This window comes from Perna viridis, chromosome 8 (assembly GCF_037379345.1).
Source record: "Perna viridis isolate PV_CMFRI_1.1 ecotype Kerala chromosome 8, ASM3737934v1, whole genome shotgun sequence".
In the NCBI taxonomy this organism is placed as follows: Eukaryota; Metazoa; Mollusca; class Bivalvia; order Mytilida; family Mytilidae; genus Perna; species Perna viridis.
In genome coordinates this window covers 40,324,082-40,349,012 of record NC_142452.1, presented here as the reverse complement: position 1 = coordinate 40,349,012, position 24,931 = coordinate 40,324,082, and the positions used below count along the sequence as shown (strand labels likewise).

General features: G+C 32.7%; 1 protein-coding gene across 2 annotated transcripts in view; it reads left to right on the top strand.

Moving 5' to 3' along the window:
- Positions 1–23,551, top strand: part of LOC148610484 (importin-7-like) — a 37,216-nt gene extending 13,665 nt beyond the window's left edge. The window contains exons 14-27 of one of the 2 annotated variants that reach the window (XM_088595534.1): positions 212–377; positions 1,533–1,574; positions 2,456–2,574; positions 3,120–3,242; positions 3,582–3,648; positions 4,565–4,690; positions 6,332–6,429; positions 7,073–7,165; positions 8,177–8,397; positions 9,856–10,076; positions 15,887–15,954; positions 16,582–16,723; positions 18,116–18,232; positions 18,937–23,551. In XM_088595534.1, the coding sequence (XP_088451660.1) occupies positions 212–377; positions 1,533–1,574; positions 2,456–2,574; positions 3,120–3,242; positions 3,582–3,648; positions 4,565–4,690; positions 6,332–6,429; positions 7,073–7,165; positions 8,177–8,397; positions 9,856–10,076; positions 15,887–15,954; positions 16,582–16,723; positions 18,116–18,232; positions 18,937–19,016 (1,683 nt within the window). In that variant the 3' untranslated portion in view covers positions 19,017–23,551. Of the gene's footprint in view, positions 1–211; positions 378–1,532; positions 1,575–2,455; positions 2,575–3,119; positions 3,243–3,581; positions 3,649–4,564; positions 4,691–6,331; positions 6,430–7,072; positions 7,166–8,176; positions 8,398–9,855; positions 10,077–14,538; positions 14,674–15,886; positions 15,955–16,581; positions 16,724–18,115; positions 18,233–18,936 lie in introns of those variants that run through there. The other variant, XM_088595535.1, reaches the window with a different exon arrangement.
- Positions 23,552–24,931: the final 1,380 nt, after the last annotated feature.

The window sequence follows — 24,931 nt, the reverse complement described above, 5'->3', positions numbered from 1 at the left end:
AATTACTGTAAAAGTACTAATTTTTGCTATTTTTGTGGTCGACATAAAAGTGCAAAATTGATATACATTATATAAGGCTTATCATTTTATTAATCCAATAAAATTGATATCCACGAATATTTTCACTTGACAAAATCTGTGAAAATTGATATGTTTGAAATACTTTTGTAAAGAAGTGGCGTTGATCATATTTTTGACATTTGGTTTTCAGGCTTGTTGGGTGTTAAAACACTTTTGTGAGTTGAAGTTCAAGAATGAGAACAATCTAGGTCAAGCTGTAGAATTAACACGACAAGCGTTATGCACAGATAAAGACTTACCCGTGCGGACAGAGGCTGCCATTGCCTTACAAATGTTAATTACAGATCAGGAAAAAGGTAAATATAAAAAAAAAAATAGTTTAGACTTGAGAGAGATGAAGAGATTAATCACAAAGGTCAAATAAAAACTCTGCCATGTTATGTTTTATTTTGTGAAATTCATTTTTACTGAACTCCATCAATATCTAAGTTTATAGGCTGTTCTAAACAGTAACTATTGAGAGTAATAAAAAAAAATGTAAGGTAATTTTTAACGGAAAAGAAAGTGATGAATATAGTTGTCTAATGGAATTCTGTGGTTGGACCAAAAGTGACATCACAGAGGTAGAAGTAAGAAAAATATTTGTCCAAATGGTGAAGTGGACAAGTTTCATCAAAAGTGAAGTTAATTTGAAATTCTCTGATAATACCTTCAGAGTTCATGAAAACTTTTTTTCTGCTGTCAGACATAGGACTGACAGAGACAAATGTTTTGTCAGTCCCACTGAAAATTTGCTGGTCCTACCCAAATTTTACCTCTCAGGACTGGCGATTTTTGTGAGCTCTGTACCTTGAACAGGAAAAAAAGTGGCTCTGCTAAAGTCAGAATACAAGTTTTGTTTGACTATGACTTACCAGACTAGTTAGACTCCTGTATCATATTGATAAGTGGTTGGTTTTTTTTCATTTTGCTCTTACACATCAGTGTTTTACATGTGCTTCGATATAAAGACATGATTCTCTCTCACTTTTTTCAAATCGAGATTTTACCCCTTTGAATCTTGTTTACTCACAGATTTCTTCTTGTTTGCTGTATATTTACATCTGATTTTGCCAATTCCTCTTTGTACTTTTGACCTCATAAAATCATGTCTGTGTATAATATGTATTACAATTTTTGCCAAAATGCATTAGCTTTCCTAAGCATCTGTGTTGTGAACTATTCTAGATACAGAGAAAGATGATGCTAAATTGAATTTTGGGAATCCAAGGTGTCCGTCACTGCTTTGCCAGTGGATGCCATTTTGGCCCAAAGACACTTTCATGCAACCTTAAGCTTACATCGTCTGAATATAGCTGAAATATTGCTGCTCAGACGTTAAACCCCCAACAAACAAACATATTAAGCTTACTAAAAAAGTAAATAAAAATAAGATACAAACTGTATTTCCCAATAATACATGGTGCGCAATGTCATAAAGTTAAATGGTATCTCACTCCTTATTTTTGTAGCAAAGATATTTATACAGCCACATATAAAACCCATAATATTAGGTAAGTAAATCTATTTTTATAAGAACAATAAATCTGATGCTCTAGGAAGTGAAATTAGAGTGTAAACATCATCAAATGATTAATTCTGTCAGTAATCTGGAAATGTACAGACCAAAGACAATATTTGGCTGATTTGCGGCTAGCCCACCAAAACTTGAGGGTCATGCCAAATGTCTGATTGATGTTTGGTTTGGTCATGCAAATGTCTGTGCTTGCAGAACCAAAACAAGGTTTGGAATTTTGGAATTTCCAGATGGTTGGTTTAACTTCAAGTTCCTACTAAAAAGAAATATGATTAATGTAAAGCATGATATTTTGTAATTATTTTTAAAGCAATTCTGCAGAATTTATGTTTTGTCTCTTATCATAGAAATGCAGAAGCATTCATGTAGACCGATTCTCGTAAATTTGTAGTATTTCATGAAAAGAACCAAATAATATTAAAAACTTCATGATTTGAATGTAGAAAATCACAAGTGTCTGAAGAATTTTATTAGTAAATTAATAAAATTCAGATAAAAAATGGAATACTTAGGTTTCTGGTAAGATCTGGAAATGTTCAAGTGTACATGCGTGCAGATTTATGTCTGCGTCTTTTTTTTTCAAATTTTAAAGTATGTAGATTGCACGAATTGTCAGTGTTCTAGGATTCCTATTTCCCGTTACCCGGGGCAAGTGAAATTTGGGTCAGGGAAAGTTGGGTACTTTGTTACACTTTCCCGTGGCAAGTTGAAAACTTCATATCCTGTAAGGATTTGTTTTGTTAGGAAAGCCGTCAATGACTGGGAAAGTTGATTTGATATGAATTTTTCTCGTGGAAATCTTAATTTCTGAAAATTCCTAGAACACGGAATGTTTACACATACATGAATCTTTTACAGAACTATTAAATGTAATCCGAGAAACAGAAAGTGATGATTTAACTACAGTAATGCAGCGTTTAGTGTGTACATTCGTAGAGGAAGTCACAACCCTAGCTGTAGAAATGATGACTCATTTGGTAAGTATAAGTGTAATTCAGACTTGGTTTTTTTTCCTGCTTTTTTTAACCAGAGTTCCACTATTTCAAATAGGGATTTTACTGTTACGATTCTTTTTTTTTTTTTTCTTTATATTTACTTGCAATTTTGCCAATTTTCCCTTTGTTTGTAGACCTCGTAAAATCATCTCTGGAAATTGGTTGATTGGATGATTTTTATGTCATTTGCTAAACCATGAATTTTACTACAAGATGCTATATTACAAAAGGATGACCAGATTTTGATATGCTGTGACTTTAACTGTTTATTTTAGTGGCTACTTCAACTCTGGTAAAATTCTCATCCTGTGTCAAATACATTAATCGCAAATAAAACTCAGGGGGGGTGTATCCAAGCATGAATATTGTTTTAATACTTGCCAAACTGATAAGGGTTTGACCTCATGCTGTGCCTTGCAAAGCATTTAATTTACCATATGAATGAGTGAGGTAATGTCATGATAATGAACACAACTTCATGTTTTGCGGGTGGATTGGTAGTGATACAATTTGTTCTTTATTTACAGGCCACAACATTTGGTCAGGTGATAGATGGTGATATATCTGAATCAGAAGAGAAGTCAATTACAGCATTAGGATTGTTAAATACCATGGAAACTATACTGACAGTCATGGAAGACCAAAAAGAGGTATACTGTACATTCAAAAAAGTTTCCATCGTACTGTTTTTTGGGTATACCCAGATTTCTGCTTTTTACAAATCTTAATTTTACAGATATTCTTATATTATTGATTATGTAAACCCTACATAACAAGATTTCTTTGGGGATTGCAAAGTGTTCTTTGCTCACAGTTGCATCATTAATTATGAAAATCCAAATCTGTCTTGAAACGGGCTCTTCCTTCAATGTTGGGGCTTCAAGTTCTTTCATTTTTGTTATTTTTCCACTCCCCTGTTGTTCCTCAAGCATCATCCTTGGCTCTTGACATTGCCCCACAAAAGTACATATTTCATCTCTTTGTTTCAGATTATGTTACAGTTGGAAGGAATAGTTTTAAATGTGATAGGAATTATTATGCAAAAAGAGATTATAGGTAAGTATTGGATATTCTAGCAAAATTTCCATTGTAAGCATCCTCAGAAGGAAGATTATTGATACTGAGCGAATAAGGGATATTCCCTTAAAGTATTAAGGAACTGAGGAAGGCACTTTTCCTGCCAGTGGACTCAGTTCATTTGAATAGAGGAGGCACAGTTAATCCTTTCTGCACCATAATATTAGGAAGGAAAACACAAGTGCAGAGATTATCCTGATATTTACAAAGTATCACTTTTTTGTTCCATACAAAGTGATATCCAGGAATATCGTACAGAATTTGTCACACATTGAATCAGTGATTGACAAGTAATGACAAGCAATTCAAAACTTGTTGGAAATTTTGCAGGACACGTAACTCTGATGTCTTCATATTAAATTCTTTCACTGGATGTCTTGTGATACGAAGTAAATTTGAATTTATTTAAGTGGCAGTCTTTATCAAATTGAGGCAGGAGGTGATTCATGCATATCAAAAACCTATCAAATTCACTTACTTCAGTTACAAACCATATAACCAGTCAAAGTTCTTTTTTTTTTTGTCTTTCTGTAGTTGGACATTTGAAATAAAAATTATTCAGAGTGTGTATGAAATTAGCACTGGGCAAGAGTTGTAATTCTTGAATAAGTTTGATTTAGTTGATATTAGTGGGAGATGAATGCATATTTTTCCCCCAAAATACAGATTTGTATATAGAAAGGACAGACGTTTGCTTAGAAATATGATGTAATCTCAAAAAGTATGTTTTGTTCAATGAGTTTTTCTGCACCATGAATCATCTTATCAGTGGCAGTGTCTGAACTTTAAGTGGATTTCTACTTACGTATGCACAGATTGTCTTCATTAGAATATGTAATCAAGTTTTAACTTTCTATTTTTCAAATTCAGTAAATATTCCTTTTGTATTTTGTAGATTTTTATGAAGAGATGTTGTCTCTGATATACAGTTTGACAAGTTCTCATGTATCAGTACACCTGTGGCAGGTGTTCCAGATGATGTACTCAATGTTTCAGAAAGATGGAATCGACTACTTTACAGGTACAGTGGTGGCAGCAATTTAGTTGCAGTAGTATATTCATGTAGTAAAAATAACTGTAGGATGTTCTCAGTCTTGAAGTATTCTTTGTTTGGTTGAGTGGCACACCAGACCCAGTCTCAGTCTTATGATGAAAATTCTTTATTATGAGAAAGATGATTTTACTGTCAATCACTCTAATTTTTTTCTGAAGACTGAAAATTCTACCCAAGATATGAAGTAGAGTTACTGCTGTAAATTGTGAAGGAAAAAAATCCTGACGTGATTGAAATGAAAGATACACTTTTTCATCTGATAAAAATCTGTGGATTAAATTTTATTTGGCAAAATAGAAATAAAAAGTAGAAAAAAGGGTTTTAGGAGAAGTGTTACTGAACTAATTTTGGCTAAATTGGAAACAGAATGTAAATATTTTGAAAGTGTGCTGCCTTCAGAAGTATCTGAGTAGCAGTTATTTGGTTTGAAGTTGATAATATGATAAACTAAAGGAAATCAGAGACTACTTATTAGCAATAATGTCCCCTCCTCTTCCCCCACCCCCACATTGATGGGGAGATCTATTGTTTTTGCCTTTTCTGCCCATGACACTTAGGTAAATGCAACTGTAAAATACTGCACTACATTTCATGGAGCTTAGTGTAATAGTAGGTAAAGCATAACTTGTAGTTCTGCATATTATCAGGATTTTTTTTTATCCACTCAGACTGTGACAGAAATTTATGGTAGCTATATCCCTTTGATCTTGGGAATAGGGGAAGGCATTCGTTTTTGTAGGCAAAAACAAACTTCAGATTTTATTTGTCTGAAAGGTATTTTCACTTGTCCCAGGCAATGGGACAACCTTTAATGTCACACCCTGGAGGGGGATGTATTGTTAACCTGTCCAACCCTTTTTCCATGCATATTATATTCTGTTGCATATTGCGCTTACTGAAGTCCACTTATTGCAAAACCACCTTTGTGAATGTTTATCAGTGTTAGAAACTGAATTTTTTGTCAACATAGACCCATCATAATTCTATGTAGACCGCGCTGTACATTTTAAAGCAACTTAAGCCAATTTCATCATAGACCTGCTTGATTTTACATAGACTTGGTCCATAGATCTACTGCTAATTTCTTTCACGGTCTTTATTTTATTTTTTTTATTTTTTTCTTTTTGAGATAACAGTCTGTACATACGTGTATCAAAATTACATCTGCCTGAAGATGGTAAAGTTTTGTTGGTGTAGTTATTAACTCTGTTGAGTAATATTGTTACAGATTGTAGTGTGTGTAACATTTCCTTAGACAAGGCATCAACTTTCTGTTTACCTATTTTAAAACAAACTGTTTCTCTTTTTTTGGGGGGGGGGGAGGGGTTATAAAAAAGTACTGATAGATTGGGGGATCTCTAGTGTGAGAAATCACGTAATGCCAGTCAGATGATGAATTCTAACTCCTATACTGAGCAAGCTATGATTTGACGTAAGCCACTCTAATTTTTTTCTGAAGACTGGTAGTTTAGGTTATACTGCATTGAATATATATAGGTTTTGATTCCATCAATATATTTAAATCGTCCAAATTTAGATGATGCACTCTTTTCTAGTTCTATTGCATATTTGATTGATATGAGCTTGATTTTATAATTTCTTTTTCAGAAATGATGCCAGCCTTACATAACTATATAACAGTTGATACCACAGCATTTTTAACCAATCCAGAACATGTACAGATTATATTTAATATGTGTAAAACTGTAAGTCACATTATCTATGTTTTCCTTAGTAGTTGAAAATTAAGTATTTATTTTTATCTGCTGGATCAGCAGTCACAGTCAAACCTCTCTTGAGAGACTAAATGTATGATTAAAATATTCATGCATAGTCCATTCTTTGTAAAATTCATCTGTATATACATGTAAATAGCACCTGCTTTCCTTTGAAGGGTCACTTCAGACAGGTTTCAATATATTTCTTACATAAATTTAATGTTGTTTAATCAAACTACCAGTAGTGACATATCAAACCTGGTTTTATTCCACTTTAAAGCATTATTATGCTACTGCAAGTATATGTTGTTGAAAAAAAAAACAGGTCTAAAACATCAGTAGACTTACAAATAATATCCTGCATGCTTCAAGGAAATTATCCTAATAAAACAGAGCAAAAACAGAAAACAAATGGTACTGTTAAGAAATGAGTTCGTATATATTTTTCTGTGATTAGACCTGATTTTTCCCTAGCTTTTTTTTCAATCCAGAATTGACGGTTGTGGTTCGTTTTTTACTGTTTATTTACATCTGATTTTGCCTATTTCCTCTTGGTTTGTTGACCTCTTGGAATTATGCCAGTGTTATAACCATATTTGAATTATTACTGAGAAGTTAATATTAATAACAGGTGATGTCAGCCGATATAGGTGAAGATGCTGAATGTCATGCTGCCAAGTTACTAGAAGTGATCATCCTACAGTGTCCAGGACAAGTAGATCATGTATGTATTTTTATGAATTTGTTTGACTTGATTTTAATGTTGCATATCTTTTAATGGATAGTCCCCAATATAATTCCTTCTAAATCCTGCTAAATCCCCCAAATTACATTGGTCTCAATGAACGTACTATGAGGAAAACTACAGTTCACTCAAAAACTCTCCTTAGTTCTCAACATTTGGTAAAGAAATAACTACCATGTCCTAAAATCTGTTGAGAGAGTTGGCTTCTTTGGTAAAAGCCTAGTTAATTGTCTAGTAAATACATGTAGCTTTAAGTTTAGATATAGGTTTTTTGTTGTGTCTATGACGCATTGTAGGTCCCTAAGCTTAAATGTATCCAAAACTAATGTATCCATGCTGGCCTCAACTGTTCAGGGTTCGATCACTGCAGTCTTATCATGCTGTGCTTTGCGAAGCTTTGTATTTGTCTTAGTCCTATATGCTTCAGAAGGTTGAAAATGTCCAATTCAAGTCTGAATTTTTTGTGAAGATTATTTAAAAAAATTGTCCATTGAATATCTGAGTAACTTTAAGAATTTGTTCCTTCTCAAAATGTGTATTCCTATCATTGGTTTCATTTGGCTAGCACATTAGTTCTGCTATGTTTTAAATGTTTCATGTCTATCTTGCCTTAATTTTGGAGTTGAAACTAGCTTGTCCACCAGTCTAGTTACTAAGGCAGGAATGGCTATAATGTAGGTAAATTTAAGGTACTACACAGCAAGATACATTTACATTCAATTTGAGCACACATTATAGTTAAATTTAAAAGGGAATTTCCCCACTTGAAAAAAAGGTAATATCATCCAATGACAGTAACATGAGGTAGATAACAAACAAGCTAAAATCTGGAAAAGTGAAAAAATGTTGAAATATGTCAATTTTTATTAAAAATATTTGATACTGTTAACAAGAGTGGAGAGAAGACCTTATTAGATTTTGACCACGTTGGGTCTACAGACTTCACTATTACACAACAACTACTTCATTTAAATATTTATTTATTTATAGGTGATTCCTTCCTTCGTAGAATTAGCCTTACAAAGACTTACACGTGAAGTTCTGACTTCAGAACTACGGACTATGTGTTTACAAGTTGTGATAGCCGCTTTATATTATAATTTACCTTTCTTAATGGACACACTTGCAAAGATACAAATTCCTAATGTGAATGGATCATTACTAGCTCAGTTTTTAAAGTCATGGTTTCATGACGTAGACTGTTTTGTTGGGTGAGTACATGTACTTTGGTGTTCTAGTGTGAAAGGAAATTCATTGGTAGTCAGATTTATATCCATGTTCTAAAGTCACAATATATAGAAGCAATAAGACTTTCAATTAAATTGGTTTATTCTGGTATAATCTAGTGGGTTACAAATGGAAAAATGAAGAAAAAAATGCCATTTGCGAGATGTCTTGTTGGAAGTCATAAAACCAAGTTTGAAAATGCTGCTTTTTAGTTTTGAAACAATATGCTGAGGTACCGAAAAATGACAGCATTTTCATCATATTCTGTGCATGGTGCAACTTAATGTGTTCCTAATTTGAAACACACTCGGGGCTGGTACTACTTATTTTTTTTTGTAATTTCCTTAAGAAATTGTCAGTGTTAAGGTACATGTATAATGAACCTCGGACTACCTAGTTGCGTAGTCTGGACTCGTTTTTGATTAAATTTAACTGGAAGATCTACTCATTTGGAAGTATTATAGATTCAAAGTTGTAACCGAAGATTTAATTTCTGCAAAATAATTTAAGAAAATAATGCATTTAACTTCCACAAGTATGATTATAATCCTAAGATAAGTAAACTATACATATCGTATTGTGAAATAACTGATTAGTTTCAGACCTGCTGCTTAAAATTACTTAAAATATTCTACATTTGTGCACAGAGTAACTGAGTTACATCTTTTTGCTTTGTAGTTGGTAGGATTTAAAAAAAAAATTCTAGAGGTTATACATGTATTTGGTCTCTTGAAAACAAATCCAACTGTGTGCTAGTAGAATCATCACAATTACTAATTGAAATATGTCCTCATTAAAAAGAAAGAAAGAAACTTGAAATTTAAAATATTAATATATCACAGCTTCATAGTTGTTAAAAGTGGGTAACTTGAGTTAAAATGCATGCACTAAGTGAAAGATTTAAGTTATAAGGGCTCAAGATTTTGACATGAAAGTTAAATTTTTCCAAGACAGAATTCAATCAGCGCAACTAACAAAAGATTTTCCAGGGCTTAATTTCACTTGTCTGGGGAAATGGGAATCCAGGAGCCCATGGCGGAATGGGAAAGCTAAAGTTCTAAGTTGTCTTGCTTTTCATGTTTTGTTGTTTTGGTCACTGTAAATATGTGTAGACTTGATAAAACTTGGTACACATGTACTTGCTAGTGATGACATCATGTCATGCACCACTCTGATGTATTTTTGATGAACACGACCATCACCCTTTTGTCTGAAGCTAGGTTTTATTCTTGAATACACATTTTTCCTGGAAACTTTCCTCATTTATTGTCCCCCACTGCAACTCATTTGTAGCTGATCATATTGTGCCACCACTTTGATTCGAAAAGTTTTACAGGAGTAATGGGACTTTTGCACTTAATTTTTTGTGTCATTTGGGGACATTTTGTATTGCCAGTTACTAGCTTTGGTAATGATATATGTTATTCCTTTTCTTTTTCCAGGTTGCATGATAGAAAAATAACAGTTTTAGGGTTGTGTTCATTAGTGAATTTAATCAGTAACAATAGACCTAATGAAGTGTCCGAGGTTGCCGCTCAGATCATGCCAGCATTGTTATTGTTGTTTTCTGGACTGAAGCGAGCGTATGCAGCTAAAGCCAAGGAAGATGAGGACAGCAGTGACGAAGAGGAAGAAGATGATGATGATGGGAAGGATGAAAATGGTAGGATATCTTCCTGCTATAATTTTAGTAGGGTTGTGGCTTTTAGCACCTATGAAATTAAATATAAATTTCAATGATAACTAAATTACTTTAAAAAAAAAAAAAAATACAGGTTTGCAACTCCGTTATTTAGCATATATACATTGGGTGTTATACCCCACTCATTCAGTCATTGAGTGGGTGGTTTATTGGAATCACCTTGTCCATCCATTCAACTATCTGTCATTGCTTCAAACTGAATTTCGTGGCAATTATTTCTGCTCCAAGAAGTTGAATTCAAAGGTCTGTGCCTTTATATAGATAGTGTTTTGTTGTACATGATTTTGTATGCTGTCTGATGTCAGCTTTATGTTTGATTGGTTTTTCTTTCTATGATGAAAAGTCTGCTACTTCATGTTTTGTCTGGAGTAAGGAAGATTAACTATTTCAGAAAGTTTGAATACATTACTAGCTGCTGATGACATTATGTCGTGCACCACTCTGATGCATTTTGATGAGTACGACCATCACCCTTTTGTCTGAAGCTGGGATTTATTCTTTAACACATTTTTTTGCCTTACTATTTTTCACATTGGAAGAATATAATTCACTAATATAGTTAGAAAAATTTCAGACATGAATGAACATAAAGTAATTATCCAGAATTCAGAAACTTAAGCATAATAAATATTGTTAATGTCTTTAGTAACCATGTCTTAACTCCTTAATCTCTACAATATTGACTTAAAAGAAAAAGTATTCATACCCTTACTCAACTGGTTGGTGTTATATTGGAATCAATTGGTCCATCCAAATTTCATCAAAGTTTCCTGCTAATGGATGAATTGGTCTGTAGGTGGGACATGTGTTGTAAGGAATTTTGGTGGATGTTCAATATAAACTCCCTGTTATGTTGGAATTAACAATTTGTATTTATATTTATGCCACAATAATCTAAGCTGGCTCTGGACAGATTATTGTCAAATGTTGCTTAATATTGATGGGGCATACATTGCAAGCAATTTTATTTGCGGTCCAATATCAACTTACTGTGATGTGGGACTTGCAAGGGTGATATTACATATAGCATGACAATTCATGCAACTTCATGGGTTAACTTGTCTGGTGTTTGTTCAAGATACAAGAAGAAATATTTTTATAGTTATTTGGATAGTTTTCTAGCAGACAGATGCTTTAATGATGAAACCTGTTGGACTAGAGTCTATGAGAAATAAATGATTCTTAATTTTACCGGATTCTGAGAAGCACTTGTCATTCTTCTATGGATTAATGTCCTCCTTTTTATTTTGGAAGCTAATGTATTAATTTTTATGATAATGTTTTAGCTCCAGGGTTTTTTATTGCAGTCACCTTGTCCATCTGTTGTTGAACAATTTTGGAAGTATAAACTCTATCAATATCTGTTGAATTTTCTGACAGTTTTTTATCTGTTTCATTATTGTCAAGTTAGCAACCAAAGGAAGATCATTAGAGGAGGATAGTTATTAATTATTAAAGGATAGACCAACTCAGGGGTTTTCCTGGCGTTAGAACATTATGAGCCCAAGGGCCCATTTTATGTAAGAGCCTATGGAAATATTTAGGATTTCAATTGGTCATTTGAAAAAAAAGATGGGCCCTTGCAAAATTTCAGTGGGCCAGAAATCTGTTAATACTGTCACATAAACAGTTTATTTTGGTGCCTTATCAAGAGGCCCAGCCAACACATTTCTCATGAAATTGGAAGGGTCATCCCAGGATAATCCTTGCTAACTCTGTCTTATTGTCATTGTATGTGTTGTTAGATTTTGCTGTATTGTCCTTAGGCCTGAAAAATAGTTTGTGCCCCCTGATTCTAACTTTTTTTATGGCGTCTGCCCAAAAAAAAATGCAGAATTTCAGCGTTTTCCGTCACCAATTTGCATTTTATTGTACTTAAATCATTCTCCAGTGTGGAGACCCATTATCACAATAAGAACTCTCTGGCGAACATCAGTGCGAGTTAAGTATTTGCAATCAAAATTGCAAAATATCAGCACTTGGAGGCTAAAAACCTACTGATTATAGTTCTTTGATTAACCTTGATTCACTTGTGACCACTAGGGCTTTTCTGTATTGACGGTCTGCACCCCCTACCCCCAAAAATGGGGAAAAAAATCCTACCTACCCTGATTTTGAAAAAGGGTGTTTCTGGAAACATACTTTTTTTAGGCCTTATAGTAAAATTAGAGGTCTTGGGCTCTGTTAAACCTTTATTATACATGCATTAAAATTGAATAGATTACTAAAAAAGAATTCATATTAGGCCATACTGATTGTGAATTTTCTCCCAAGAAAGTAATATACTTGTAGGTTTAATATTAGTATTCAATATCTCAAAAATAAAATAAAAAATAACCATATGTGTACTTAATGTAAGTCTGGTTCCTGTTGATTTGAAGGAGCCCTTCATTGCTTCAATGATGATACCCTTTGGACTAGAGTCTATGAAAAAGATGATTCTTAATTTTACCGGATTCTGAGAAGCATTTATCACTTGCACCCAGTTACTGGTTTAGTATTTTAATTGTATGGCTAGTCTGTAAAAAAAAAGACACGGAGATTGAGAAGGGTGTTAGAATTTACCTGGAACTTGAAATTTTATTGTTATGATTTAAAAAACAATGAACAAAAAAAACAATAAACTTGGAAAAATGGTTTATTTCTATTTTAAAATTCTTTTTTTTTTTTTTTTAGAAATTGCATTACAAGTTATTTTGTGGGTCCTCACTGTTGATGCAATCCTATTTCACACTTCAATGGAAGAAAATGCTTAACTAGCTGTTTCAAAATTTCATAAGATAAAACATTATCCTTGAAATCCAAGTCTCACATACATGTACATGTATAATTGCCAATTTTACTGTTTAATAGTAAATACAGACTTCAGACTTTAAATGTTCAGAGGGTCATATCCACCAGTTTAAATTGCAAACTTCTAAATGAAAAGCTAGAAGACTGATCACTGTAGGGAGGATTTTTCTTCTTTTTAAAGGAAGTCTGCTATTTGGAATCCAGATTTTACCATTACGATTCTTTATTTTTTTTCCTTTTTTATTGTATATTTACTTTAGATTTTTTTCCAATTAGCGCTTTGTTAACCTTGTAAATCATCGCTGTCACTTCTTCTAATCAATCTTAAAGATTAAAATTAATTGCAAAATCGTTACGGTTTCGAAAACTGATTCAGTGATGACACTGAGGACGAGGGTGATTTTAACTTTATTTTCAGTTGATGTAGTTTTTACATTAGTTGTTCACACATGGTTAAATCTATGATGCCAATTGAGGCATTTGTCTGAGGGTTATTTTTACAGGGACATTAAAAAAAGAGAGTCCAGTTTTAGATATTGACTATCTTCAAAACGGGCATTTTCCTTTATAACATGGTTCTTTATTAGGCCCAAAAAATTAAAAGTCGGTTTCGTGTTACCTTTATACCTATCCTATTTTTTTGTGCTTACATTTTAAGGCCACTTTGGCTCAAGCACTCTTTAAGTAAAGACTGTTTCCCCCATAAGTATTAACTATACATGTACACACACTACAGACATTTACTTCCGCTTTTTCAAATTCAGAATTTAACATAACTGTGTTCATTTTACCATATATTTACTTTCGATTCTGACAATTTCTGCTTTTTTGGGTGGCTTCTTTAAACCAATTTTAATATATATCAAGTCTACTGCTGATTATGAAATTTGTAATTTTTAGTATTCAGTATATCAAAACCAAAAATATAACATAAATGTACTGAATACATGTTGGGTTTATGATGATTTGAAGGAGGCCTTCATTGCTTCAATGATGATACCCTTTGGACTAGAGTCTATGAAAAAGATGATTCTAAATTTTATCGGATTCTGAGAAGCATTTATCACTTGCACCTTTAGTCTTTAATACTAAATTAGTATGATTAGTCTGTAAAAAAGACATGGAGATTGAGAAAGGTGTTAGAATTTACTTGAACTGAAACTTATTGTTATGATTTTCAAAAAAGAAAATGGATAAAATAGTTCATTGAGATTTTGAATATTTTTTTTTCTCATATATTTATGTTAAGTGGACAAGTAATAAAGTGTGTCCAACACTTCCTATTGTGGATTTCTGATTTTAATGTCAGTTTAGTAAAAGCATGTCTGGAAGTTTTCAATTAGAAGTTGAATAATAGCCCTCCCTATCTGTGCTTTAAAGAGTAGCTCATCAAACCAAATCTACGTAAGGAATTCCATTGTTAGACCTTACATGTACACATGTATATCTGTAATAGTGTATATTTATACAAGGTTTATGCTTCTATGATGAAATAATAGTCTGTGATGGAATTTTTTATTCATAATTTTATCGGATTCTGAGGAACAATGCAAATTTGTAATTAGATAGCACTTTGAAAGAGTTATACCGATTTCAATACAAATCTAGCTTGGTTTGTTGATAATTTAAGTTGAAGGTGAAAATCTGCCGTGTGTTGTACTTTGTCACCAAAGAACCCAAATGTGATGGTAGAACACTACACTTTCAAGGAAAGACCATGTCCAAAATCTGTGGACAGAAAAAAAGTAGGCAACATTGGTACAATATATTACAGATCTCTAGCTACATGTAGTGAGTTATTTAAATCATTAAGAAGCCTTGCTAGAATTGTATTAAGACTAGTATCACTCTATTTCAAACTGTTATAAATATTGCATTTCATGTGATAAAATAAATTTCAGGTGAACAATTTTGAAGTCTTATCCTCAGTTGTTTACCCAATTATTGAAATTTTAAATATCATTTTCACTGGCTCTGTTAACATGTTACAATTTAACTCATTTGTCAAAATTCTGTGATGACAAAGATGACGAGGCTGATTTTAACTGCATTGTTATCAGTGGATGTAGTTTTTACATTGATTGTTCACACATAATTAAATCTGTGATGCCAATCGAGGCATTTGTCTGAGAGTTACAGAGAAAATTGATTATAAAATTAGGTATAAACATCAACTACTTCAAGTTCAGAATTTTTTCTTTAAAACATGGTTGTCTTTGTTCTCAAGAAAATAATGTTTGATTCCTGCTAACTTGCCTACTCACAATGTTTTAAGACAATTTTGGCTCGTGTGCTGTTGAAGTCAGATTGTTGCCCAATAACTCAATGTAAAATGTTTTTGAAAAATAAAATGTTTCCCTACTTACATACTGCTGGAAGTCCTAAACAAGATTTTTTTTCAGATGAAGTCGGTATAGTTTCGCTTTTTACCCTTTGACCTTAAGCACACTCTTCAATGGAAATGCAAGTCACTTGATCGCAATTCTGTTTCCATATTGGCCAAATACTAATAACTTAGTGGCATTTGAAAAAAAAAAAAAAAAATATCGAAAATTGAAATTGAGTGCCATGTGTTATTTCCTGAATGAAATGTAGAAAAAAATTATCTATAAGTTCAAAGGACAAATATTACTGCATTGGCTATCTCATTTTTTAAAAATAGTACTTGTTTTACATAATGAAAAATTTGAATTACTGTTCTTTTGATGATTGAAAAGACTGATTATGATCTTAAACTAATGGATCTCTGAACAACTCAATGATGACAAAGATGACGAGGCTGATTTTGACTGCATTGTTTTCATCTTGTGTAGTTTTTACATCAGTTGTTTACATGTGGTTTAATCTGTGATGTTAATCGAGGCATTTGTCTGAGGGTTATGAGTGTTTCTTTGGTAAATCTCAATTTGTAAGTCATTCAAATTATTCATCTTGAAGACAAGATATTTAAAATCCAAATTATCTGACTTTTCTTTTAGAGTTGGCCAGTGACGAAGATGAAGTTGATGAAGAAGGTGCTGAGTATTTAGACAAATTGGAGAAATCCGTAAGTTACAGGCTGAGAGGGTGGTCAGCTTTATTTTGAAGTGACTTATTTGTTGAATTGTTCCAAGTCGTTTAACATGTATATTAAAAAAAAAAAAAAAACTTCATGGGATATTTTGGAAGAAAGGGAAATGGGCAATAGGCACTTTTTACATATCCATATATATGTAGATTCACTTAGGTCTACTTAAGTTTCCTTCGTGATAGTGATGAGGTAGCCATTATTCCATATCCCAATTTTTATAAAATGCTTTAGCCCTCCCAACCACCTCACACACCAACCCAAATACAACAGTCTCAAGGTCAAATTCCTGTTTTTTCAGGGACCAACACATGTCCAGAATACATTTGATTAAATACTTCTTTCTCAACTAGTGAATATTTCTATTGAATATGAGTGCCACATGAAAAACTGAAAATTTTGAGTTGGTAAGCTTTTCCCAAATCCATTTCATATACATGGCTTAATTGTCACAGCAGCACCCACGGAGATGGATTCTATCTCATTGATTTTAGTTTATGAGGTGGCCATGCCATTTGCATTTGCATATCTTTGCTTACTCATTCTAAGAGGCTGTTAACTATCATTTTAACTTACCCTATGCTTGAAAGGTTATGTTTATTTTAGGCAAATGAAGAAGATGATGACAGTGACAATGAGTTTTCAGATGATGGCATGGAGGAGACAGCTTTAGAAAGTTATCAGACACCACTTGATGAGGACAACTGTCCTGTCGATGAATATCAAGTTTTCAAAACTGTACTTCAAAGTAGGTTTTACTTGTTACAGAGATGTTTACCCTAACATATTTTCCCTAGTTTTTATGAATAATGACTGCAAAGTACATTCTGCAGATTGTGAATCTCTCTAAAGTACCTATGTTTTAACCTCACAAAGTTAAGGTTTTTATGGATCATTTTTGTAAAATATGACAAAAACAAAACTGATTGTCCTGGACTAGCATAAACACATGTGCAGTTTTGTTGTGACCATTGTTTAAGGTTTTGAACTTCCATTTATTAAGTCTACCCGAATTTGTTTAAGCCCTGTCTGTCTGACACACTTTTGTAAGTGCAGCTCCTTGGAAAATACTGCACAATATTTCATGAAACTTTGTAGGTATATAATACATAGAAATTTATAATCCACCTATTCCTGTGGTAGTTATACTTCTTTGACTTGGTAGGTTGGGGGACATCTTTGCAGACGAAAACGAACGTTGGTACCTTCTCTTTTTCTAATGGAGAATTTAACGTCTATGACGTAGTCTTGCTTTGATTTATAAGGAGATTTCAGCATTTGAGTTTATCTATAGTTAGTATATAGACCAAGGAATTTATGCCTGAAAAGCCATAGCATCTCTTAACCGCAACTCTTATTGTTAGTTTGTTTTTTAGGGGAGACATCTCCTCCTTTAACTATTAGACAAATGTCCTGTGCACATGCTACTAGAAAAAGATTGCTGTGCTGTTTTGAGTATTCTGTCCACAAATTCAGTCATAGCTGTATTTTCTTCTGTCTTCTTTAAAGAAATATTACTGCTTCAGTGATGAAATCCTTTGGACTAGAGTCTATGAAAAAAAATAAATGATTCTTATTTTTACCGGATTCTGAGAGGCAGTCTTTATTTATGAATTGCCCCTGTTTTTTTAAGTATTCATGCACTAATATAGTTTGAGGAAACCACTGCTAATAACTTCAATCTTAAAAAAAAACTTGAAAGAATGGTATATTGAATTTTAATTTTTTGAAAAAGCTGATGATGACACTTTCAAGAAATGTCTTTCGCAACCCATGGTCAAATGCTGTATGCTGATATATTTGAACAAGATGTTATGTCTTAGTGCTAATGCAATTTCCACGTTAAGTTTACAATAGTTTTGTATTTTTTGTATTTTTTAATTGAATGTTAGAAAAATGAGGTTTTTGACAGAGTTACCTGCCCTTGAAATTTCCATTTTCAGTGCATTTCGATGAAATTGTAACTCAATGCACCTACATAATATGAAAAATATTATCTTTTTTCCTTGATTTTGGTGCAAATAGTCAAATTACCCAATCAAAATAATTGGTTGTTTTTGGGTCTTTTTTTCATACCATGTTTCACCCACTGCCTGATTCTTACAAAGACTGACACTTAAATATTTTGATACTATTACAGGTGTACAGACGTCAGACCCTGTGTGGTATCAAGCTATTATGTCACCTTTAACACCAGAACAAACAAAGGAATTAGAAGATGTCTTTAAACTAGCTGATCAAAGACTTGCTGCTGCAGGTAATAGAGTGCCAATTTTATTTTGGTTTTCAGTCCTGAAAGTTTAACAACCTTTAATATTTTCATTGAAAAATATAAGAATATGATTTGAGGAATTATCATGAACTTGAAACTGTGTAAAAAGGACAGCATGAACAATTCATTGTTTACAATATTTAAAAAGATCTGTATGATACATGTAGTGTCAGTATTAGGTACTGTTGTTTGAGGACCACCAGATGTATGTTAGTAGTCTTAATTGTACACTTGAGACATGGAACTTAACCAATACTACATTCACAATATATAAGTGATAATGGTTCACGTTATAGGAAAGAGTAATCTTGGGAATCAAGATTTGAGCGGTAGTCAAAAGAATATATTCCAAGAATAAAGACTAGACTGGGAAATAGTTACTACAAAGAAACAACCAAAATAATATGTACAAAGAAACGAAAGTAAAAGAGCAACCCAGACTTCACAAAAAAACTGGGAGCATTGACTGGTAGGGTAAGCATTCTCTGCATTTCTGGAAACACCCTCAGAGTTGCTCATAAAATGCCACATCCAGGATAAATGAAAGAGGGAAGGAAAACGTACTTTTGAAACATTGGAAATTAAGGTAATTGAAGTGAAAGGGGTGATAGTAGAAGTCAAAGAAGTTGAGACTTGCAGATTTCATGCTTAATTCTAAATGAGGACTTTAATTTTTATTTCCTTTTCAGAATCAAAAAGAATTGAAGATGCTGGAGGCTATGTATTCCAGAACACCTCTGTTCCACAGAACTTCAACTTCGGAACTTAACCTAGTGGGCTGCATTCCTTATGTGTGACTGCTTAAGGCTTAGAAAGAAACGCAAGATAATCGACAGCAAAATGTGATGTGGGCGTGTGTCAATACCTTTCTTCACAAAACCTCATACATAAACAACCAGCTCATTGCATCATCCATTAGTCATCATGGTTTATGATTATTGTGGAAATAATGTCATTAAAAAGTTGTTGTTTTTTTTTTTTTTTTCATGGTGGAACTAATGGCTGATCTTTTGGATTTTTTAGAGGCATAAAAGATGGGGGGGGGGGGGGTAGTTGCAAAAAGCAAAAATATTGTTATTTCCATAATATGTGATGAAAATGTAGTTATATGTGACAATATTTACATCCTGTAGTCATAATAGCATTTATTTATTGTACTTTTTTTTCATATGTTGGTGTTCAGTCTGTAACGTTGACTTAGCCACTTGATAATTGTTTAAGAAAATCTTGTTGATTTAAACATTAGGCACTGGGGAAAAAAATTGCTGATGTAAGCAAAAGGATGGACCAGCAAGTTTCTTGACCCAAGCTGAGAGATAATTTCTTGGTGTTGAATGAAACGCTGATCATCATTGTAGCGTGGATTAAAAGATATGTGCAAGTTCTTCTTCACATAACTGACCAATCAGCTTGTGTTTATTGTGAGGACTAATCATTCATACGTAATGGCAGATAGAAAGTCTTTCACATTTGAGGCTGGTAAAAAGAACATGTATAAATGAACCAAAATAATGCATCCCTGATAGGACCAAAGACCATTTTGCCTTTAGACTAATCATTTTGCAAATGTTAATATAAAAAAAAACTTTTTACGGAAGTTTGTAAGTAGATGATCATTAAAAAAAAATGAATTTACGGGGTTATTAACAAGTGAAGGATGATTTTTTTTTTCATTGATGAACAACAGTCATATATGAATTTTTCAATGTACCCTTTCGTGTGTTCAAATTAAGTGACAACTTAGTCATTAAAATCTATTTTTATGATATCATCTTGAGGTCTACTTTTCATAATCTGCTTTTATCAGTAGCAGGATACTTATCTTAAGAGATAGATACATACACAATCTTTAATATGCTAATAGCAGAGCTGCCAACTTATGCTATTTTATGTGTTAGTCTTCCAACTTAGGCCATTAAAATATGCCATATGGGTAGGAAGAAAATCTTACATTTTCAGATTTTTAGCAAACAAAATATGAAAATTCTGATTTTTTCATGATCATTTCCAGTTTTAAAATTAGTGAATCCACACTTTCAGGTCTTTCTGACATTTGCCAGCACTGAATTTTCTGATATGAAGTGAATCTCATAGGTTTTGATGAAGCTTATGTAGAAGCTTTGTAAAACAAAAATGTCTGCTCCCCAAAAAAATCTCCAGCAGTACCCTTGCCTGACTACTTTTTGTAACTTAGGGTTGGCAGCCTTGTGATATAAGGATTGATGTAATTTTTCTGTAGAAAAGAATATGGCACCATTAATGCCTGTCCTGTAAAGGAAACACAATAGGTCTTGAGAACTTTTTCTAATAAGTTTTTTTTTCTATTTAGATGGTCCTTCTCATAAAGCTATTACAGAGGTAGCTTGCTTAAATGAATTCCACATTAAGTAAATATTCCATGTCCTTTAATATTTTTCCTCTTATATAAGTGCTAAAAGCATTTAGGTACAAATATTTACAAGAAGTCCGCAATATTTGATACAAAAAATATGATCATCTTTACAAGTGCTAATACATTTTAACAGACATTGTGTTCAACTGTGCCTGGATAAGACCAGTTTATTGTTCCAGTAAATGTTGATTCATAAAAGCTGCTATAATTAGTACATAGCTTTTTTCTGTTGAAATCCTGTGTCTAGTCATTATTAAATATAACAGGAGTTGCATTTGCTTAGCGCAGTTTTGTTCATGGCTTTTTTTTTTTTTTAAACATTTGTTCCTTTGTTTTTGTTTTTCAAAATTTTAAGTGTTAACCAACAGACTAATAAAAGGTGTCTTAATTTGAATTGGGGGATTTCATTACTTAGTTCAGCCACTAACCTCTGGTCTTGAACTGTCAAAATTTTATCTATATACCAATGCATTAAGCGAAATAACTGTTTATGTGATAACAAGAAATTTGAGTAAAAATCTACTAAAATTGCGCAGATCAATACATGACATGATCTAAAATTCCCTTAAAAATTTCATTCCTTGTAAATGGAAGTAATACTTCTTGCTAGAAAGTATGTTAATACAGTGAAACCTGCCTAAAGCAAACCCTGAACAAACCCAAAACTTTATAAAGCCCCCTTTATTATTAGTTTGAATGAACTTTGAACCTTGGTAAACCAGACACCTGAGTAAACCAAGCTAACTATAGTCTTGAAGTGGTTTGGTTTTGTAAGGTTACATTGTATCAGTATGAAGATGAATGTTGTGGATGTTTTATAAATGGTTGACATGGTTATTTGGTGCTGAAAATTTTCTAGGAGATTGTACTTGTTGATAAGTATTATTTTTAGTTGACTGTGTACATTTTGAATCCCATTTTGTTTTATATCCCCACTCGGACACCCTTGTCTGTTTTGCATTCATTTCTTCTGGATTTCCCTCAATTATCTCCACTCTAAATGGATAGATTGATTCCAAGTTCGGAAGTTTGGCATTTGGCTTAATGTAAACTTGGTATTTGTATTGAACAATTGTTTCAACTTCCTTATTTTTTATTTTTTTTTTACTTTTTACTTTATTAAATGATTGAGAAACTCTTCATCACAAAAATCTCTGCTCCTAATCAGTGTTTTTTTTTATAAAAATTTGGTGTGTGATTTTAAGTAGAATGAGCGTATATTGTAAGAGATTTTGGGTGCTGTCTGATATCAAACTTACAGTTTGAGTGGGGGTATTCACACCATGCATGACTTGTCGTGCAGCTTCATGTTTGTTCTGCTTCTTGATACATTCCTTGTTTTGTCTGCTTGACCTCTATGACCTTTATTTCATGCATGAATTGATACAAAATATTCCTGGTTAATTCTGAATTCTGATTTTGAATGTTGTCAACCAGTACTGAAGTTGTGTATTTGGTTAGAAAATGGGACACTTGTAAAATTAACAAATATGTGTTATAGAATCCAGAAAACGAATTAATGTTTATACTCCTTTTTTCAGAAGCTATTGTTCAGCAGTAATATTTTTTTTTTGTACAATAGATTGCTCATGTCATTAATAGATGCACAACTGCAATTATTACTGTCAGTTGAGTCATAAATTGGAAAGAGATTAACTTCCGAATGGAATAAATTTGTAGCCATGTTGCTTGAAACTCTTATTGGATGTTTCTGTGTTAATTTTGTTCCATCAGATTTCATGACCATTGCTCATTATCACCTGTAACTTGTGAATTGTTTGTATTTATTTAAAGATATTGTACATAAAGTATGTCAAAGTTGAAACTGGATTCATCAGCAAAATACACGTTTTCCAATTTTCCTGATTAGATTTTCCATACCCTGTTTTCCTCTTTTCATCAGTTAAAATTTGATTATGAGTATGATATATACATGCTTTAGAGCTTAAGGGTTAAAGGTTATCTTATCCTCATTGGTGAATCCAGTTTCACTTTGAAACAAAAAGTCCATGTAAATAGATCTTAAATACTTGTACATATGTATATTTATTGTTCTGTTACTAAATATAAACTACAAATTATAAATATTTTTGGAAGAACATAGAAATACATGCATAAAGAATTGATGAATTCATGTACTATTTTGGCAATCAAATTTTAAAATTATTTGCAAGTAATTTATTGTGGTATGAAGTATAGGTGAAAATCGATGAAGTTCGATAACTCTTGTTCATGTAGTTGTGTGAATGAGCACTTTGGTCGTGCTACTTTTTCCTCTGAAATCTGTTAGTATGTCTTACCTCTGCATGGTTCAGCTTATATTATTGATACAGGGGTAGAAACAAGAAAATTTGCCCAACTGGTTAAACGGGCAAGTTTTGCCAAAACTGAACTGGCCCAGATTGAAGTGATACTATGAACAAAACATACAAAATTAGGTGCCTTGCGGGCAAGTTTTGTTTAATATTTGACTTGACTCTTGAATTTTGCTTGCCACAGGCCAGTAGGAGAGTGCTTATTTTTACCCCGTAGATACATTTTGTATTCAAAATTTTCTATGAATTCTGTTTCATCTTGAAAGATTTCTATTGTTTTACTTGTTGGTAATTTTTGTGCCATATTTTTTTAATTGAAAAAAAATGTTGAGTTTGAAGAAAAAGGAACAGTCTTAACCCTCCTTTTGAAAGCTTAGCTACTTCTAGGTATATTAATTTGGTAGTGAGGAAATTTGCAATAGAGAATATAGAAAATACTTTATTGTGCTGCCATGTCTATCAAATTGTCAATCTTTCTGTTGTCTGCATAATATGCATGTAGATTCTTTAGATATTAAATCAGTGCTATTTTTTGCAGTTCAAATGTAACTTGTTTTTAAAACCACAGTCTGAAAATTAAAAAAAAATCCTATTTGACTCCCTTTATTTTTAAAATATGCCTATATCCAGATAGAATTGAAGAAGGTATACTTTTGATTTGTTCCTTCCTATCAAAATGATGTCACAAATCAGAGAAACAGAACAAAACACCAACCCAACCTATACCCATCAAAATAGGCTTGCAGAACTAAAAACTACCTGGCATTTGGCCAGATGAGCTATTGCCATCACTTGGCATCCGTCGTCGTTAACAATTTTTTAAAACTCTTCTCTGACAAACTAAACTTCGTATAAATGTTTCTTGGGGTATCCTGCATAGATCAGATGTGGGAATTTTTGATCCATCGAAAAACATGGCTGCTGTTACTAAAATAGAACATAGGGGTAGCTTTTCGCATATAGCTCCAAAACTTAGGTTTAGCAGAATTCTGACGTAGGGTAAAAGTGTTCAGGATGATGGGATCTATCGTTAGCCAAATTTTCATTTTAATCTGTTAAGACATGTTGGAGTTGTTGCACTTTTTCGAGGTTTTTTTTTTCTACTCTTAATGTTATTTCTTTCAAAAATCTTCTCCGACATAACTTGACCAATTGGAACCAAATTTTGTATGAATGTTCCTTGGAGTATCCTGCATATAACTAATGTGGGATTTTTGATCCGTCAAAAACATGACCGCCGTTACTAAAAATAGCACTTAGGGGTCAGACAGTAGTTTTTCGCATATAATTATCTCCAAAACTGTTAGGTTATGTCAAACTCTTTCAATTGCTAAAATGACCCTTATTATAAGCTAAGGCCTTCAAACATCTTCAGGGATCGCAGTTTTCAGGCCACTCCTTGTAAGAGTTATTGCCCTTGAAAGATGAAAAATTTTGGGTTTTTTTTTTTTTTAGTTTTCAGCCAATGTCTTGGAAACTATAATAGATGGAAAGCAACTTTCAATTGTTGAAATGATCCTTATGATAAGTCCAATCAAAGTCTCGAGTCAAAATTGTTGGACAACTTGTTAAATTTATTACCCTTGAAAGACAAACTTTAACCGGGTGAGCGATACAGGCTCCTAGGAGCCTCTTGTTGTTCAGTAGAAAGTGTAATTTAAATTTTCCCAGTGATGCCTGTGAACTTGATTTAATATAATATAAATTGTTACCCTGAATGCATGGGGGTCTACGGCTTAATAGTCTGATAATCATGGAAGCGGCTTAAAAATGCAGGCTAAATTTTGCATCTATCCGAAGTATTAAGTAACACTCTTGATACGAGTCATGCAAATTATTATTCGTGGTTGGAAAGCCTACATATATGTATTTTTGATATTACAGTAAACAAATTAATATGTAGCTTTTCGTATAACCCTTGTTCTTCCAAGATAAAAATTACATAGAAAGTATACTGTATAATTTAGAATTAAAGGA